Genomic DNA, 17700 nt, shown 5'->3' on the forward strand with positions numbered 1-17700 from the left:
ACATCATGCGTTCAAAGGCGCTGTCCATGCAAGGGAAACCGACCATTCTAAGGCTTCAAAAACAAGACCAATCCATCAGAGAGAGAGCAGCAACATTAGGAGTGGCCAAATCAACAGTTTGGGGCATTCTGAGGAAAGAAGAAAACACTGGTGAGCTCAGCAACATAAAAAAGGAAGGAAGTCCACGGAAGAAAGCAGTGGTGGATGATCGCAGGATCCTCTCTATAGTAAAGAAAAACCCATTTACAACATCCAGCCAAGTGAAAGACACTCTCCAGGAGGTGGGCGTATCATTGTCAAAGTCTACAATCATGAGAAGACTTTACGAGAGCAAATACAGAGGGTTCACCACAAGGTGCAAACCATTCATAAGCCTGCAGAATAGAAAAGCTAGATTAGGCTTTGCCAAAAATGTCTAAAAAAAAAAAAAAAAAAAGCCAGACCAGTTCTGGAAAAGCATTCTTTGGATGGATGAAACTAAGATTGATCTGTATGAACATAAATCACCATTGCCAAAATTAAAACAAAAATGAAATAAATTCAATGCTGCTGTACATCAGTCTAAACCTGCACCAAAAAATCTAAACAACACAAACCGCGCAAAAATAATTTGTTATAGTGCTAAATCACAACTTATATGAAAAAATATTATAAATATTAACAAAATGAATATTACTAAAAAATAAAGTCCCACTCCAAAATGAGTAAAAAAAATGATAAGTGAAGAAGTTGAAAAAAAATCCTTAAACTCTGACCTTTTTCCAAAGAAATGTGCTTCCACTAAAAATTAGTGCTCAAACATTATATACCGCACTCACCAGATTTTGTTGAAAAAAAACACCTTTTAGGTATTTATGGGATCCTAGACCCTTCTAATATGCCTCCAGATCTCCACTCTACCAAAGGAAAGCTTTTCTCCAATCTCCAAGACCACCAGACTCCACTTTCCAGAAATACTCCGTAAGATGTAGGGAAAAACAAAATGACATAACGTAATACTGCAACACCTGGTTATATCAATAATCAAGTACCAGGACACTCACATTTTTTAAGATAAAAACCAGCATTTTAATTGCATAAGATGAATCCACAATCGTCACAACTCCAGGATAGTTTCAAGAGATCCCACAGTCAGCAGCAGATGACAGCATAGACAGTAAAACCATTGCACAGAGCAGGTAAGTATAACAAGTTTGTTATTTTTATCAGTATACAGTATATCATATGCACTGTATGTGTTCATGCATGTCAGAAAAATGGCAAGTTCCTGTACTTTATGATTCACACTCAGAGGCAGGACACGTTTTTTTATCTAGGTGTTATTTTGACATGGTACGATTCATATATATGTTCTTATTTTTAGAGGCTTTTATCCAGAATTACAGCAAAGTTTACAGTCCATTGCAAAGACATCTAGTCAGTGACTCTCCTACCAAGAAATTGGGACACCAGCTCATCACTGAAGTGACCTCCAGTACTTTTCATCATGTTGTTCTGGACTTAAGAAAGGTTCATATTGTTATTATGTATTTATATTTGGATCTGAACTGTGATATAAGGAATGTGGCGTATGGTAGGCAGCTGCTGTTTATTGCAGCTTTAGCAAAATTGAAATCAAGATCTGTCAAAAGTTCTACTCGTGCCTGGAATTATTCAAAATAAAAATAATGCACACATCCCTCCTTCTGATTTTTATGAATTGGCCCCTCAAGTACCTTAGAGCACACATTCTGTAGCCATGCCAGGACTATGCACTCCTTTTGCGCAGTGCTAAGCAAAAGCTTTTTAATAGATGTTAAATGAAAGGGATTTGTTTAACAGCTGCAGAGAGCAGTTAAATGTCAGACCCCTGCTGCTGTTGGGGAATAGCAGCAAAAACGAAGCGGAGATGAGTGCTGTGTGTTGGAAAGCTAAGAGACAAAATTTAAAAAGCTGTAATGACTGATCAACAAAGCTGTGGGGAGATGTCAGAGAAGAGGAAAAAGAGGTAGAGAGATCGGAGACAGTCATATTACTGACAACAAAGAAACAGAGACCTTGTGGGGAAAAATGCAGATTACAGCCCAGTGGAAGAAAGTGAATTTGGATGGATACTGCTAGACTGCTAAGAAAGATTGGTTACTTAAAAGCTGAGTTCGCCTTTTACAAAAAATATTTTTTTTTTCTATGGGTGAACTGGATGGACTTTTGTCTTTTCAGCCAGGCTATGTAACTATATAAAAGAAAGTACATCTTTTTGCAGTTAAAAAAAAAAAAAAAATGCATTTATTATCTTTTTTTGACTCTGCAGCCTGTAAGGCATTGCATCGCTGTTCAGTAGATCGTGGGTGCAATGACTAGATCCTGCAGAGACTTCGTAAGCTGTCTGCCTGTACCTTGTATAGGCAGGTAGTTACTGAATGACAGGAAAAATCAATGGACTACGAGAGTGCTCACCAGCACCCTTGCAGTTCATTGATAACTACAAGCTATCAGCCACAGAGGCTGAGAGTAGATGCAGTTCATTCATTCATGGATCTCTGCAAATGAACAAATTGTGACAGTGGGTGTATGGAGAAAGATCCCCCCACCTGCTGTCATAGTGGGTGGGGAGCTGAAACATGTTATATGTTCCAGTCTAAATCTAGGTGAAACATGTTCCAAAGGAACATAGCATAAGCATTGTGCTTTTCACTTAAAAATCCTTACATCCCCTCTCTTTTGGGGGTGTAGAGAGAAATCCAGGACTATAAGTAAATTAGTGGCAAATTATAGCGTTTGAAACTTGGAGGTTTATTTGACATTGTACTAATTGTATTGCTACAAATACTAGTATCATTTGTTGATATGCATAAATATTTTATTTCTAATCAGATGAGTTAGTCTGTAGCTTTAAATGAATGTCACCAGAGGAGAAAAACAACAAATACTAAAGCTGGCCATAGATGATTCATTTTTTTCCTCAATCCACACAATGAAGTGGATAAAGGCAATACCTGCCCATGAAGACATTGTATTCTGGCAGTGGGATTCTCACTGTCAGAATACACTGATCAGCAGCCGCAGCTGCTGATCAAAAAGCTTTCCAACATTCCTGACTTCTGTCAAACAGGAACACAGGGATCAAAATTCAGCCAGTCCCACGCTGAACAAGCCAAATTCCGATCCACCTATGGCCAGCTTACAAAGAATGTGTGTACCAGTGTAAGCCCTTTCAACATTTTAACTCTCCCTAAACATTTCAATGTGATACACTAATGTGATAAATTTTTAGGTTTTCTACCATAGCCCTTCTAGACACATTACTATCTAGAAGCACAAACCATGTAACATTTTAAGTTAATTTATAGATTATCTACTTTCACGAATTCTGAACTTTGTTTCCATTAGCATGTGCTGCAGCTCCATAGCAATGCAGACTGTCTATTTTTATTTCATACTAGTGACTGAATGAATGACCTCATGCTTAACCGTTAGACTATGAAAGGGGTTTTGTTGGTTGGCAGTTGGTGTGAATTAAATTCTAAGAGTGTTCTCCTGTTGGAAATATTCCATGTGCACTCAGCTGGCTAGTCACAGACCAGCATGCATTCAGAAATGTGTGCCCTGAATTGATGTACAGGCTGGGCTACTAAAACATCAAGTTCAGCAATCCGAGTAGCTAAAGCTCTGTAAATGGACAGGAATTAGCAATGTATACCATTATAATAATATCAAAGAAACAAATGGTCTAAGGAATTGCTATAAGCATGTAGAAAATTGATATGTATTGCAATTTTAAATAATATCACACAGAGACTGAGCAACCCCTGTCTAAAAAGATCCCACTCTGACTGAGCATTAAAATTGTGACAATGTTGTCCCCGACCAATTGCCACCCACTCCTGCGCACATCAAATCAGCGGTTGCAAACACCAGAGCCAGGGCTATACGAAGAAATAAGGTGCTGGTCTCTCATTGATATAAAGTCAACTATAGTTCACTTTAATAATAAAATCCAAACATGGACTAGACCAGTGGTTCTTGACCTGTGGAACCTCAGGACCTACCTTGGTCCTTTGGTCATTAAGTCGCGACCCAAAAATCATTTAATTTCCGAAACATAATGTATTCCACAAAACAACTTGTGCAGTATTCTACAATGTGTATGCACTTTTTAAACCGTAAATAAATGGCTTCCTTCCAAATTGGATTGTGCAGTAATCACAGCGCTAGTGAAAATGAAGGTGCTGTTGAGGTAAAAACCCAGTAAAATAAACTGTAATTGTAACATATGAAATTGATTAGAACTAATGGGAAAACTAGGGATGCTTCTTGCTCTTGATAAGTGTCTCAAAGTCTGGGGTGATGGTAGGGGCATTAGAGAGGCCTGGGGGGGGGGGGGGTCACTTGCCCTGCGGACCAGTCCGCCACTGATCATGACCCACTTTTGGACCCATTACTTGAGATACACTGGATGTTCGCATGCTGAACAGCACAGCTACCTTTTAACTTCTACTCCCCTAGTGTGAACTGGAGTCTCCAAAATAGTGGTAGCAACAAACATGACAAGATAACAGGAATCTTTAGCTGTTATCGATATCACATTCATTGTGCCCCTCTAAGCTATCCTTGCCAGCTGCCTGTGTCATGTGGGTCCACTCATCTGTGCTTTGCATGTAATATGTTTAGCATTCATTCACCGTCATTGACCAGCTTGCTTATATCCTGTGGACAACAATAATGTTTGTCCATGGAAAATAGAGTGGCAATAAATGGCATTTCTTATGATTCTAGCAATTTATTAGACATTTCTATTTCTTTGATATTCTATATTATATATTTTTAGTCTGGAGCTGTCAGCATGTTCTTGCAGCTAATCACAGTATTAACACTAAAGTATAATTTTGTTAGAGGTTGTTTTCAGCAATGTATATGAACCCAACACAGCCAAACAGTGGACATACCTGACCCGAAGCCTTGTCTATAGTTGTGCGGTTAGGAGAGCCTAGTACAAACGTCCGCTTGATATTCTGTGAAGAGCAGCCTCAGCTCCTCCTCAAACCACGACCCAAACGTGTTACACCTTGCCCCCGAGGCTTATGACTAAGTCCTGGGAGCTTGGCGAAACGCGTCAGTTTCTGCTCCACCCAAGACCACACCTCTGAGGACATTCTTCCAGTTTGACACAGACTGAGCTGTCGGCATGCGACACCTTCACATTGCTCACTTCAGTATGCTATTTGGATGAGCATTTCTGATGCCTGCATCTCTTCAAAGTCGTAGATTACCTGAGCAGCTTTGTTAGTACTTGGAGCAGTGCTCTAAGAAGATTATAACAGGTCACAGTGAATTTCGCTTGATATTCGATTAGAATATCTAAGAATACTAAATAAAGTCAATGCATTTCTGGGGGGAAAAAGGCCTTTCCCCTTCTCCCTTCTTCAGAGCTTGGACAAGGATTTATAATACAATCCAGATGAACTTGCAAAGTCTGACAATGAAGCTGGATTGAGGCTAGTGTGTCCTAACAGCAATGTAAACCGCCATACAAGTCTATGATAATGCAAAACCCACTTGATGTTGAGGCAGGTCAGAAGAAATTCAGCTAAAGGTTGGACTGGTGTCCGATAAATGAGCTCAAAAGCATCCCAAGCTGATTCCATGGACACGGTCTAAATCTGTTCTTATTTACTGATGGACATTACAAAGTAGGATGATTATGTTGTCTTCTACAGGATGTTTTGCTGCTCTTCTACACAACCTGGTGTGGCTTCTGTGCTACTTTGACTCATATGTTTATCCGCCTTGCCCAGCTCTTGGCCACAGATAGTCTCGTTATAGCCAGGTAAGATAAATGTTTTAGTAACATCATTGTAATGTTAGGCAAGTCTTGATTTGAGTAATCCCAAATTATGTATAATATTACTAGTGCCTACATTACACTTGTGGGTTGTGGGAGGTGTCCTGGGACGTGCAGTTCTGAAACACTTCAGGGTTGATTTACTAAAACTAGAGTGCAAAGTCTGGTGCAGTTGTGCATGGTGGCCAATCAGCTTCTAACTTCTGCTTTTTTTTTTTTGTCGGCAGACTTGTCATATATAAGCCCCATGAGTGTCAGCATTTGTGCATAAGCCCTCCTGGCCCGTACTTTCAGTATAGCTGCCTGTGCTAGCTTACACATTTTTCAAATTCACATTTCACAGGAAATAATGGGGCACATGTTGGTACCACCTGTCATAATTATATGGCGTTTAAAAATTTGAGTGTGCAGCGCTGATTTTCTTATTCAATGTTTTTAATAAGAGGTAGTGTAAAACTGCTGTACATTCAGTGATGAATCAGGATACATTAATACAAGTATGATACACAGGTAATATACTTTGTATACTAAGAGATATACCTTTTACATTGTACCAAAGGCAGAAAATGCACGGGAAGTGGCAGGGTTTGTCTCAAATCATGGAGACCATCTCTGGTGGATCTCTAGTGAAATAATAAGAGGGTCAGCATTGCACAACTTGGCAGCCAACAGACTAAATGTATGAATAATACCTAGGGCTGCCTCATGTACAGTGCCTTGAAAATGTATTCATACCCCTTAAAATTTTCCATATTTTGTCATGTTACAACCAAAAATGTAAATGTATTTTATTGGCCTTTTGTCATAGACCATCACAAAGTGGCACATAATTGTGAAGTGGAAGGAAAATGATAAATGGTTTTCAAAATATTTTTTTTCACAAAGAAATATCTAAAAAGTGTCGTATGAGTTTGTATTCAGCCCCCCCAAGTCAATACTTTGTAGAACCACCATTCGCTGCAATTACAGCTGCAAGTCTTTTTGGGTATGTCTCTACCAGCATTGTACATCTAGAAAGTGACATTTTTGCCCATTCTTCTTTGCAAAATAGCTCAAGCTCTCTCATATTGGATGGAGAACGTCTGTGAACAGCAATTTTCAAGTCTTGCCACAGATTCTCAATTGGATTTAGGTCTGGATTTTGACTGGGTCATTCTAACACATGAATATACTTTGATCTAAACCATTTCATTGTAGCTCTGGCTGTATGTTTAGGGTCGTTGTTCTGCTGGAAGGCGAACCTCCACCCCAGGCTCAAGTCTTTTGCAGACTCTAACAGGTTTTCTTCTAAGATTGCTTTGAATTTGGCTCCATCCATCTTCCCAACAACTCTGATCAGCTTCCCTGTCCCTGCTGAAGAAAAGCATCCCCACAACATGATGTTGCTGCCACCACCATGTTTCACGGTGGGGACGGTGTGTTCAGGATGATGTGCAGTATTAGTTATCTGCCACACATAGTGTTTTGCTTTTAGGTCAAAAAAGTTCAATTTTGGTCTCATCTGACCAGAGCACCTTCTTTCACATGTTTGCAGTTTGAGAGAAGCCATGTGGGGGACACAGCAAATGGAAATTCTTATGGCTTTCTTTCAAAAATGGCTTTCTTCTTGCCACTCTTCCATAAAGGCCAGATTTGTGGAGTGCATGACTAATAGTTGTCCTGTGGACAGATTCTCCCACTGGAGCTGTAGATGTCTGCAGCTCCTCCGGAGTTACCTTGGGCTTCTTGACTGCTTCTCTGATTTATTGCTGTCCTTTCCCAGCCTGTCAATTTAGGTGGACGGCCATGTCTTGGTAGGTTTGCAGTTGTGTCATATTCTTTCCATTTTCGGATAATGAATTTAACAGTGCTCCGTGAGATGTTCAAAGCTTGGGTTATTTTTTTTTTTTTTTTTTTTACAACTTGACCCTTCTTTAAACTTCACAACTCTTTCCCTGACCTGTCTGGTGTTACTTGGCCTTCATGATGCTCCTTGTTCACTATTGTTCTCTAACAAACCTCCTGAGGGCTTCACAGAACGGCTGTATTTATACTGAGATTAAATTACACACAGGTGGACTCTATTTACTAATTAGGTGACTTCTGAAGGCAATTGGTTCCACTAGATTTTAATTATGGCTATCAGAGTAAAGGGGGCTGAATACAAATGCACACCACGCTTTTCATATATTTATTTGTAGAAAATGTTGAAAACCATTTATCATTTTCCTTCCACTTCACAATTATGTGCCACTTTGTGTTGGTCTATCACATAAAATCCCAATAAAATACATTTACGTTTTTGGATGTAACATGACAAAATGTGGAAAATTTCAAGGGGTATGAATAATTTTTTTAAGGCACTGTAGATATGACAAGCTCTGCAGAGGAATACTTATTATTTTTTTAGCCTGAACATTAATAATTTTTTTTTACACTAAGCTAATGTTTTGTGTGTTTTACAAATACATCGCACTGATTATAGTTCACCTTTTATGGGGCTTCCAGCAACATTTTATCTTTTTCTCTCTTTTTTTTTTTTTTTTTTTTTTTTTTTTTTTTAGAATAAATATTGCTCAGAATGACCTTCCTTGGGAGTTTATGGTGGACCATGTTCCTGCTGTCATGCTTTTTCCCAAAAATAGGTAAGTATGGTTGTTTTAGCCATTTTCTATTGGCAGAGCCATTGTTACCTTCTGGAGAACACAGCTTTCCACTTATGAGATGAATAGAAATGTGGCTTTCTAGATAAATAGGATACCAGAAGCAAACAAGCAAAATTTAATTCAAATCATTGTAATTGTTTTACTCTCACACTTATGCTCTTTGTGGTGGTAATTTGCTCTTTGAGGTTTTCCTAAGATTTTGAAGTGCAAAATTCTCTGATCACAGCAATTAACATCATCCAGTGAGAAATCTCTCAGCAGTCTGAATATAAAATACACTTTTAAATGCCTTTCTATGGCTGACTGCATAGGCTTTACTTTGGCCTGAGTGGCTGGGTAAAGATAAATGAAAACGTATCTGAGGTAACATATAAAACATGCTTTTTAGTATCAAGTGTTTATTAATTCTCAACGGAGCCTGAGATTACCATTGATGTACAAAACCATAAAAATTACAGACCGCAGACAGATTTCTAATCTGTGCTCAAAATGTGCAGATTGGGAGGAAACTGGTATCTAAAGGGGCTTTACACTTGAATAGTAATATTGCTGTAAAAAAGTGCAGAGATCGCATTTCCTCTCTGCTAAAAATACCATAGCAGAAACTAAGAAGTGGAAGCAGATGAAAATACATTTACATGTAATGGCAAAAAAATGTCTAAATATGATATGTTCCTCTTCTTACAGCATAGTGCTCAGAAATAGTGAACACTTGGCCTGCATTTTTGCATGTGTAGGCCTCAGGCCTCATGCACACGGTGTTTTTGCAGCCACTTCTAGGGGCATCAGGCTTTTTTTTTTTTTTTTTTTACTGCTTGTAAACGCCCCTCCATGCTATCCTATGTGCCCATGCACACATAAACTTTTAGAAGCTTGTAGTGGCAGGGATGTTTACAGGCAAGAAAAAAAAAACGGCCAGTGTGTCCAGGAGCAGCAGTGTTTTGGCAGAAATGCTTGACGCGTATTAACGTATCTAGACACATGTTAATCTAGACGCATTTAGTGCTTAAGCCTTCATCCTTTTCAGTGGCCAGAATAAATTATAGTTTTCTACTGAAAGATAGTAGAGGGTGAGGTCATCCCACTGATGAAGTAAAATATGAAAATTCCTGTGCTGCAGCCCACCAATAAGTGGTACAACAGTTTTTTGCAATTCCTTACAAAAATTGACAGTGCAGCATTCAAACATCTAAAAACAAATGAAGTTAATTATCCCAGCCATGTCTAATATAACTTCCAAATCCATCTAAAGTGTCCATAAAAAAAATCCTTTGTATTGTCATCTGCGATATGAAAATCTTCAGAGCCCAAAGATGTGTCCATCACCTGAGCTTGATTTTAAACGCGCCAAAGTTGTACGACCCTGCCAGTATTGCAGGTCATATGCACTTTTTTGGGGATAGTAATCCATAAGGCCTGGATCACAACTGTGCAGTTTTCAGTGCATTTTCAGTTTTGCAGAAATGTACTACAGTCAATTTAACATGGCTTCCTATGGGTCACGTTCACATCTGTGCGTTTTCTGCAGGTGTGTTTTTTGGAAGGGGTCAGTGATTTTTTTTTTTTTTTTTTTTTTTCCTCGCTGCTGGTTTCATTTTGGTTTCATAGACTTCAATGGATATGCAGCCGAAATGCATCAAAAATTCAGCGCTTGCGTTTTTGATGCATAACTGTTGCTTTTTGCTGGTTTCTCTTGCAAGACAACAGACGCCTTCTACAATGCATCAAAAACATGTGACAAATGCAAAATGCATCAACCACAGCTTGCACAGGTGTGAACCAGGCCTAAATAGTTGTGCTCCACCTCCAGCTCACAATTACATTGTCCACATCATATAATTTCTGGATGACTTACGAAAAGAGAAATAATGCTCCAGTTACTCAATAAGTAGTACCTCCGCACACTAACTGCCGAACAAATATTCCCACAAACCCTTCAAGAAAAGTAAAAACTTTCAATGCTCCAGATAATAATCACATATATTTGAATTAATTAAACTCTGAACCTTTGTTACCATTTCTTTAAAGCTATACTGTAGCTAGCAGACAGCCAGTTAAAGGACATGAATATACAGTGGGTATAGAAAAGAATCAACCCCCCTTAAAATCACTTTTTGTTGCTTTGCAGCCTGAAATGAAAACACCCAGTTTTTGTTTTATCCAAAACACAGTTTGTTTTATCCAGTTGTATTTAGTCAGTGCAATTTATGACAAGTGAAATAAATAACATCAACATGTTAAAAATCAACTGTAATCAGCTGTGTCCATTTTGATGAGCTCAGCATGAATATAGCTTTCCTGGAGCATTTCAGTCTCTGGTAGTGCAACTGAAGCAAACCATCAACTATTGGGTAGCAAGGCACTGCCAAAAGATCTCTGAGATAAAGTTGTGGACAGGCACAAGTCAGGAGATGGATACAAAAAAATTCAAATACTTTATCAATTCCTTGAAGCACAGTAAAGTATATTATTAAGAAAGGGGAAGGTATTTGGTACAACACATACCCTTCCTGGATCAGGACGTCGCTCCAAACTGGATGAAAGAGCCAAGAGGAAACTGGTCACAGAGGCTACCAGTTGCAGGTATTTGACAGAGTGGTCATTGTGTGAATGTGACAACAATCTTACAAATTCCAAATAACACCATTCCCAAAGTAAAGCATGGCGGTAGTAATATCCTGTTATATGGGGGGGGGGTATTATCCTGTTATGGGGGGGTGTAATATCCTGTTATGGGGGTGTTTTCTATGCAGCAGGGACTGGAGCACTCAGGATAGAAAGAAAAATGGATGGGGCAAATACCATCAAATTCTTGAGGAAAATCTGCTGCCTTCTGCCAGAAAGTTGTCGATGGGAAAAAGGTTTACCTTCCAACGTGACACTGACCCAAAGCACACAGCAAAAATTACCATACAGTGGTTGACGGAGAAAAAGGTGAATGTCTTTGCATGGCCTAGTCAGAGCCACTGAGTAAATACAGCTGGATAAAACAAAATGTTTGTCTTCGTTGCAGGCTGCAAAGCAACAAAATGTGATTATTTTAAAGGGGATGATTCTTTTGTATACCCACTGTAAGTTACATTTTACAGTTATTTAATCTTTCAGTGCTTTAGATTTCTCAGTTTGTTGTCCAGAAAAATGGTCATGACATCTGTCTGTTGTTTCCAGGAAACCGTTTCTGATATCATGATTACGATAATAAGATAATGGTAAAAGATGGAGATCTGTGCTGGGGAAATCATAGAAATTTGTAGGTTTCACATGCTGGAAACAAAGGTGTATTTTCTGCAATCATTTTAATGTTTTAAGATTTATTAAAGAATTATTTTATTTCTACCTTGCCACAAGCCACATTTTGTAGAGATAATTTGCTGTGTATCAGATGCCAAGCTTCATCTTCAGACTTGGACTGTACTACAGAGTGTCACAGGTGCTTGCAATGGAGACCTAAAATTAGGGTCTACTAAAAATTCTGACTTTTTTCCTCCTGAAAATGCTAGTATCCTGGATGTCTGTTATCATCTGTAGATTCAGTCACTAACCCAGTAGAGGCCTCAAGCAAGCAGTCAGAGTTAAGGACTTCAGAAATGCAGCCCTGGACATGGAATGTCAGTATCTCAGTGTTTAAGCCATTGGATCAAACTGAACACATGCAAAAATAAATACAGCTCCTAGAAGTTGTTGACTTTTTAAACATATATGAACAGGCACAATTTAGTTCTTCATTTAAACAGTGCCTATAGATAAAGGTGATTATATAAATCGCACTTGTGAGCCACTGAAGTTCAAAAGTGAATAATTTACTATATCGTTAATAATAGTATTGTTCGCTGACATTAGTACACATCCTCATAACCATGTGTTATTAAACCATAAATATTCGAACTTAAATGTCACGCTCCATAATTAATGCCATAAAAATTAACATACATCAATGAATCTCCAACTGTGTGTCATTATTCCTGTGCTTAATCAAAAGTAACGTGTGCCATGTGACATAATTGAAACAAATAAAAGTGAAAAATAAATATGAATTAAATTAATCAAATCAATCTGATAAATATATTAATAAATAAATAGTGACAGCCCAAAAGTAAATGAATGTGATCCAAACGATGTCTGTATTCCTTGTGTGAGTGCCCTCCGAATTATAATATCAATATGCGCTCACCTCAATGAAAGCCTAACATTTAATTTAGGCAAACATAGCTTTGTGTCCTTCATAATGGTTGGATATTTTCAGCTGCTTTGCATTTAGGATCTGCTGGGTGATGGATATCCCCTGGAGTTTCCTAGATAATCCGGTCCTTATTTGCAGGTATGGATGCAGACCTCTCCCTCTTTATGCTGAAGGATTACTCCTCCGTCCCTCCGTTTCGCCTTGTTTCTCCAACGTTTTAAATATGTGAAAGAAAGGAAATATAGTGCCTTACCCTTTTAAAAGCCTTTTATTTTGTACCCATATTGTGAGTGCATAAGCATATTGGGTACAAATTAAAAGGCTCTGTTTGGACAGTGCTGATTGGCCCTGTGCTGATCACATGCACTCTCTCCCAAGAAAAAGGAAAAAAAAAAACTCTCAAGCTATACGTACCAAACTTGCTAAGGATCCTCCATCTTGTGTATCTCTCTCTCTCCCCTCCCCCCCCCCCCCTCTGTTGAGTGACATGTGGTCTGTATAATGCTGAGTTCAAAAGGCACCAGGCCCCAGCGGGAGAGCTTCACGGTTATAAATCCCAAATTAGCTGGTGCCCGGGTGTCTGTTAGTTTCTCAGTCTGAGAGAATCGTAAAACCATAAACCAGTCCTTCACTGGGCTTCAAATTCCAGCTAGCTGTAAAACAGACTCGCATTTAAAAACCCACTTTTCGATATAATTTTATATCTGGAGCTGGGAAATAATTACATAAAAACCAAGCATATATACGGTTAGCTCAGTTTAATGCAAGTCATCTGATATCTTACACCCCCTAGTTGGAATCTACAGGAGAGCAGAAAATGTTATCTCCTTAACCGTCCCAAGCAGGTACGTCATATTTAATATCTAGACGTTCAGCAGATGATTCTGCTTATTAATCTACTAGTGGCTTTGCTGCTACATGCACCTAGGGTAGGTTATTGATCATGATATAAACTGGGAGGGATTTTGGTTCTAGCTTGGGTCTCCGCCTAAACACCCCTCTCCAAATGAGGCAATTGGTTCTCTGCTTTAAGGAGACACCCTGCTGAGTCCCTAGAAAAAGGCTGTTATGCTGGGAGAAGTGGAAGTTGAAGAATTCTCCCTTTTAACATCGGAACCAACTTTGGGAGAACGGTAAAATTTCAGTACCACAAGCGGTAACCCCGAGCTACACTCGGTTTACCATGCGGGGCTGCTCTGGGATCCCTTGATCACTTACCTTGTCCTGCGCTCCCGTGATGTCCCTCCGGCAGTGTCCCCAGCAATGTAATCCGGTGGATGCCGGCATCTGTCATCTGGGTTCCGTCCCCTGAAAGCGTCGGGACGTACGGGGGACGGAACGGTGGGAAATTTGAAAATGACAAAGTGATATTCACTAAAATCACATAGCAAAACATTACTGTATCAAGCCATTTCACATACATTTTGTCCCTAGTGCTTTGTCCAGTGCCCTGCCTGCATTTTTACTGTTTGTGCCTGGAAACTGAGAAACGTCCATGGCGTCCAAAAAGCGTCCCTTTAGGTCAAAAGTGGTTTTAGACCGGCTAGAGAACAGCGATAGTGATAATGATTTGTGGGGAAATTCTTCGTCAGACACTGAAAACGATTTTCCACCTTTGCTCAGTGATGTGCGAACTTGGCACTATATTTCAAATTTCAGTGTTTTTGGTTTGATTATATTATTGAATTAAATGTATTATTATTATATTATTATTTTTTATGATTATTTATGAAATTATAATTTATGATTTCGTGTTTCAAGTTTTATCCTACCCGGGATGTTTACTATACTCTTGTTTGGACAGATTTCAGTGAGTTATTCCTAAAAATTACAGGCCTACAGTAAAAAAAATTCATATTTCCATGCAAAAAAATGTACCGCTTTGAGCACAGAAATATGGACATAATCAGACCGCTAGGGAGGTTAAACCAGGGCTGACAGCAAGTACTTTACCTCTCTTTCTGTTATCTCTGTGCTGTGTTATTGCGCGCTCTCTCTCTCTCTCTCTCTCTATCTCTCTCTCTCTCTCTCTCTCTCTCTCTCTCTCTCTCTCTCTCTCTCTCTCTCTCTCTCTCTCTCTCTCTCTCTCTCTCTCTCTCTCTCTCTCTCTCTCTCTCTCTCTCTCCTACATCTTTTTCGGTAAATATTGTTATTGCACCCTTTTGACCTTTTAAGTAATAAATCCTATTATCTGAAAAGTGTTGAACTGTTTCTAAAGCTCTTTAATGCAAACGAAGGATCCCTGTCTCTGAAGAGCGCTACTGTGTGTTTTTAAAACCTCTATATATCTCTGCCTGTGGTGACAGTGGTATACAGATGATTATTCAAACATCATAGTGTTATTGCTAATATTGGCAAGTTTCCTCCTACTCTGTACAAAAAGGTGGTGGTGGCGGCAGTGTGAAGGGTTAATTGCGTAATTAACCTGACCCAGTAACAAGCGCTCTCAGGCTGCAGGTACATCCATTGTGGTCCATTAGCTGGAAAATTTTGTACAGGGTGCAGCTGAGCGTGGCATTGTTACGCACGTGACAGCGCAGTTTTAGATTGGCTAGTCTTTCGGTCACAAGTTGGTGAGAAGGGTGGGGGTCTGACGCTGCGATCGTCACACTCCACATGAGATGTCTTATCAGGAGATGAGAGGGGGACACTGGAAGAAGGGGAGAATCGGAGCAGTCAGGATCAAACGGCATTTTTAGAAAATGCAGAGGATTAACCCCTTTGGTTCCACAGTGAGTATATTAAGCATGTTTTACTGCATATACAGAGTGATTTTACTGTTGTTGGTTTAGTAACACTTTAACTCAGCACAAATATCAAACGATATAATGGTGTACTGTGAAAGTATGTATACCTTTTGGCCTTAGAAGATTATTTTGACGCCTTCAGCCGTTTTCTTGTAGTTTTGTATAACTGCTCACCGGTTTTTGACTTGGTGAAATTTATGGACATTCTCCCAAGTAAAATATCTTTCTTTGAAGAATGCTTGTTTTTCCTTGTATGAAAACATTTCGATGGCATTCAGATAAAAGCTTCAACTAGGCCAGTTTCTAACCCTCCATTCCTTCTTCTTAAATGATTCCTTGGTGGATGCGCTAGTGCACTTCATGTTATGTTGAAATCCATTTCTGGTTCAAATTTTAGACAGATGACCTCACATTTACATCACACTTATTTTTCCTAAATAAAGGTGGATTGGACTCCCTGATTTCCAAAAGTACCATCGGACCTGCCATCTCAACAGAATTATTGATTGGAATGCCCACTTATCTACTGAGGCTTGGGTGCTCTTGGAAGACTTTCTCGCATTCGCCTATTGCATCGCTCCCGTGATTTCCTGTAAAACACATCCCCCACCTTTCACTCTGTCTGTAAGGCAGGCTCTATTTCCACCTTTCCCAGTCTACTGACATCTATACATTTGAACCCAGAATTTTCTCTGGGCATGCACAGTGCTTTTCCAGCTGAACATTGGCCCCATCGACACAGGAGGACGGATCATTTCTTCCATAAAGGTCAACTGATGACCCACACAGCTCTAGACAGATCTATGCAAAATCAGACCTTTCCTCGCTGGGCTTACCTTCAATTAAGACACTTTCTGCAGTCCCCCGAGTATATTCATAAATGGAATCATCCACTCACCACCTTTGAATCTATCCGTTTTAAGGCTCACCCTCAACGACTTCTTGTATCAACCACATATCTACTTTTATTTGACAATTGGCCTCCACACCCATTCCCTTCTTGTCGAGCATGGGAAATAGATCTGGATACTGAATTGTCAACCTCGGAATGGGAACAAATCTTTACCTACGCTCACAAAAGCTCTTAATGTTTCCTCTCAGGAAAATGGGTACAAACTAGCCTCATGCTGGTACTGAACATGTTTGATTCAATGCCTCTGTGCCCAATAACTGCTGGACATGTGGAGAAGAGGAGGGGTCTCTTTTACACATCTGGTGGATCTCTCCCTCGCTACAACCCAATTGGAGGGAGGTGCATTGCCGCGGCTCCTCAGTATCCTCTCTTTTGAATTCACACCAGCCCAATTTATTCTCCATCACCCCTCACTTCCCAAATGTCTGTATTTTAAATCATTGGCAATGCATATGATAAACGCAGCCAGATTATGCATACCAGTTCTGTGGGGAACCACTTGCATCCCGTCAATACGCGATTGGCTTATACACCTCACGAAGATAGCGGACATGGAGGAATTAATCGCAACATCACAGGACAACCCAACAAAATTCTCACATACCTGGGCTTGCTGGACCCACTTCCAAACAACCCCGGGATACCATAGTCTCATGGCTCCTTGGATTAGTCATATTGTATTTCATTACCCCATACTCACTGATGAGCATTTAACTCTCTCCCCTGAAACTTCTGCTCATGATCTTTACTTGGAACCCCTTGGTGGAGAGATCTAACCAGGCCTCCTTTCTATCTTCCCCTACAAACTCTCCATTGACCTTTCCCCCCCCCCCCCCCCAAAACCGTTCTACCCATCTTCCTCGCACCCACTCTTCCCCCCCCATCCCCCTTCTTTTTTTTTTTTTTTTTTTCCTCTTCTCCCCTTTCTTCTCTATTTGTTCCATTACATTCACCTCAGCTAAGTACTATGTTTTGCTCCTACTTGTCCTTCTTATAGTCACTCATTCTCCTCTCACGCATACATTGCACCTTCTCACACACAACATATAACCTCATCATACAACGCCTACAATACAGCTCAATACTTAACACAGCTGCAATTTTGTGGCGTTCGCCTCCATATGGGCTCCTACCAGACTCTACCTCGTCTAAGACACACTATAGGGTATTAGTATATTTGCCCTTACCTATCCACCACCCATCTCACTGAGCATGTCAGAGAGGCAGAGAATTGTGGGGTTATCCTCTGCATGTTTTGTTTTCTAATGTTTTATCTATCATCAAACGTCAATATGGAAAAGTAATTCTCATAATTCCTGATTGAGACCTAATGCATGTATCTGGTTTACTTACAATGCTCAGCTCAATGTGATTTACAAGTCTAATTTGTGTAT

General features: G+C 39.7%; 1 protein-coding gene across 1 annotated transcript in view; it reads left to right on the forward strand.

Moving 5' to 3' along the window:
* TXNDC11 (thioredoxin domain containing 11) overlaps positions 1 to 17700 on the forward strand; it is a 109951-nt gene that overhangs the window by 81041 nt on the left and 11210 nt on the right. Inside the window, exons 9-11 of the mRNA XM_089669934.1 lie at positions 1364 to 1509; positions 5697 to 5806; positions 8365 to 8445. Of these exons, the coding sequence (XP_089526060.1) occupies positions 1364 to 1509; positions 5697 to 5806; positions 8365 to 8445 (337 nt within the window). The remainder of the gene's footprint in view (positions 1 to 1363; positions 1510 to 5696; positions 5807 to 8364; positions 8446 to 17700) is intronic.

This window comes from Staurois parvus, unplaced genomic scaffold (genome assembly GCF_062004578.1).
Source record: "Staurois parvus isolate SC_StPar_1 unplaced genomic scaffold, SC_StPar_1.0 ptg000084l, whole genome shotgun sequence".
Taxonomy (NCBI): Eukaryota; Metazoa; Chordata; class Amphibia; order Anura; family Ranidae; genus Staurois; species Staurois parvus.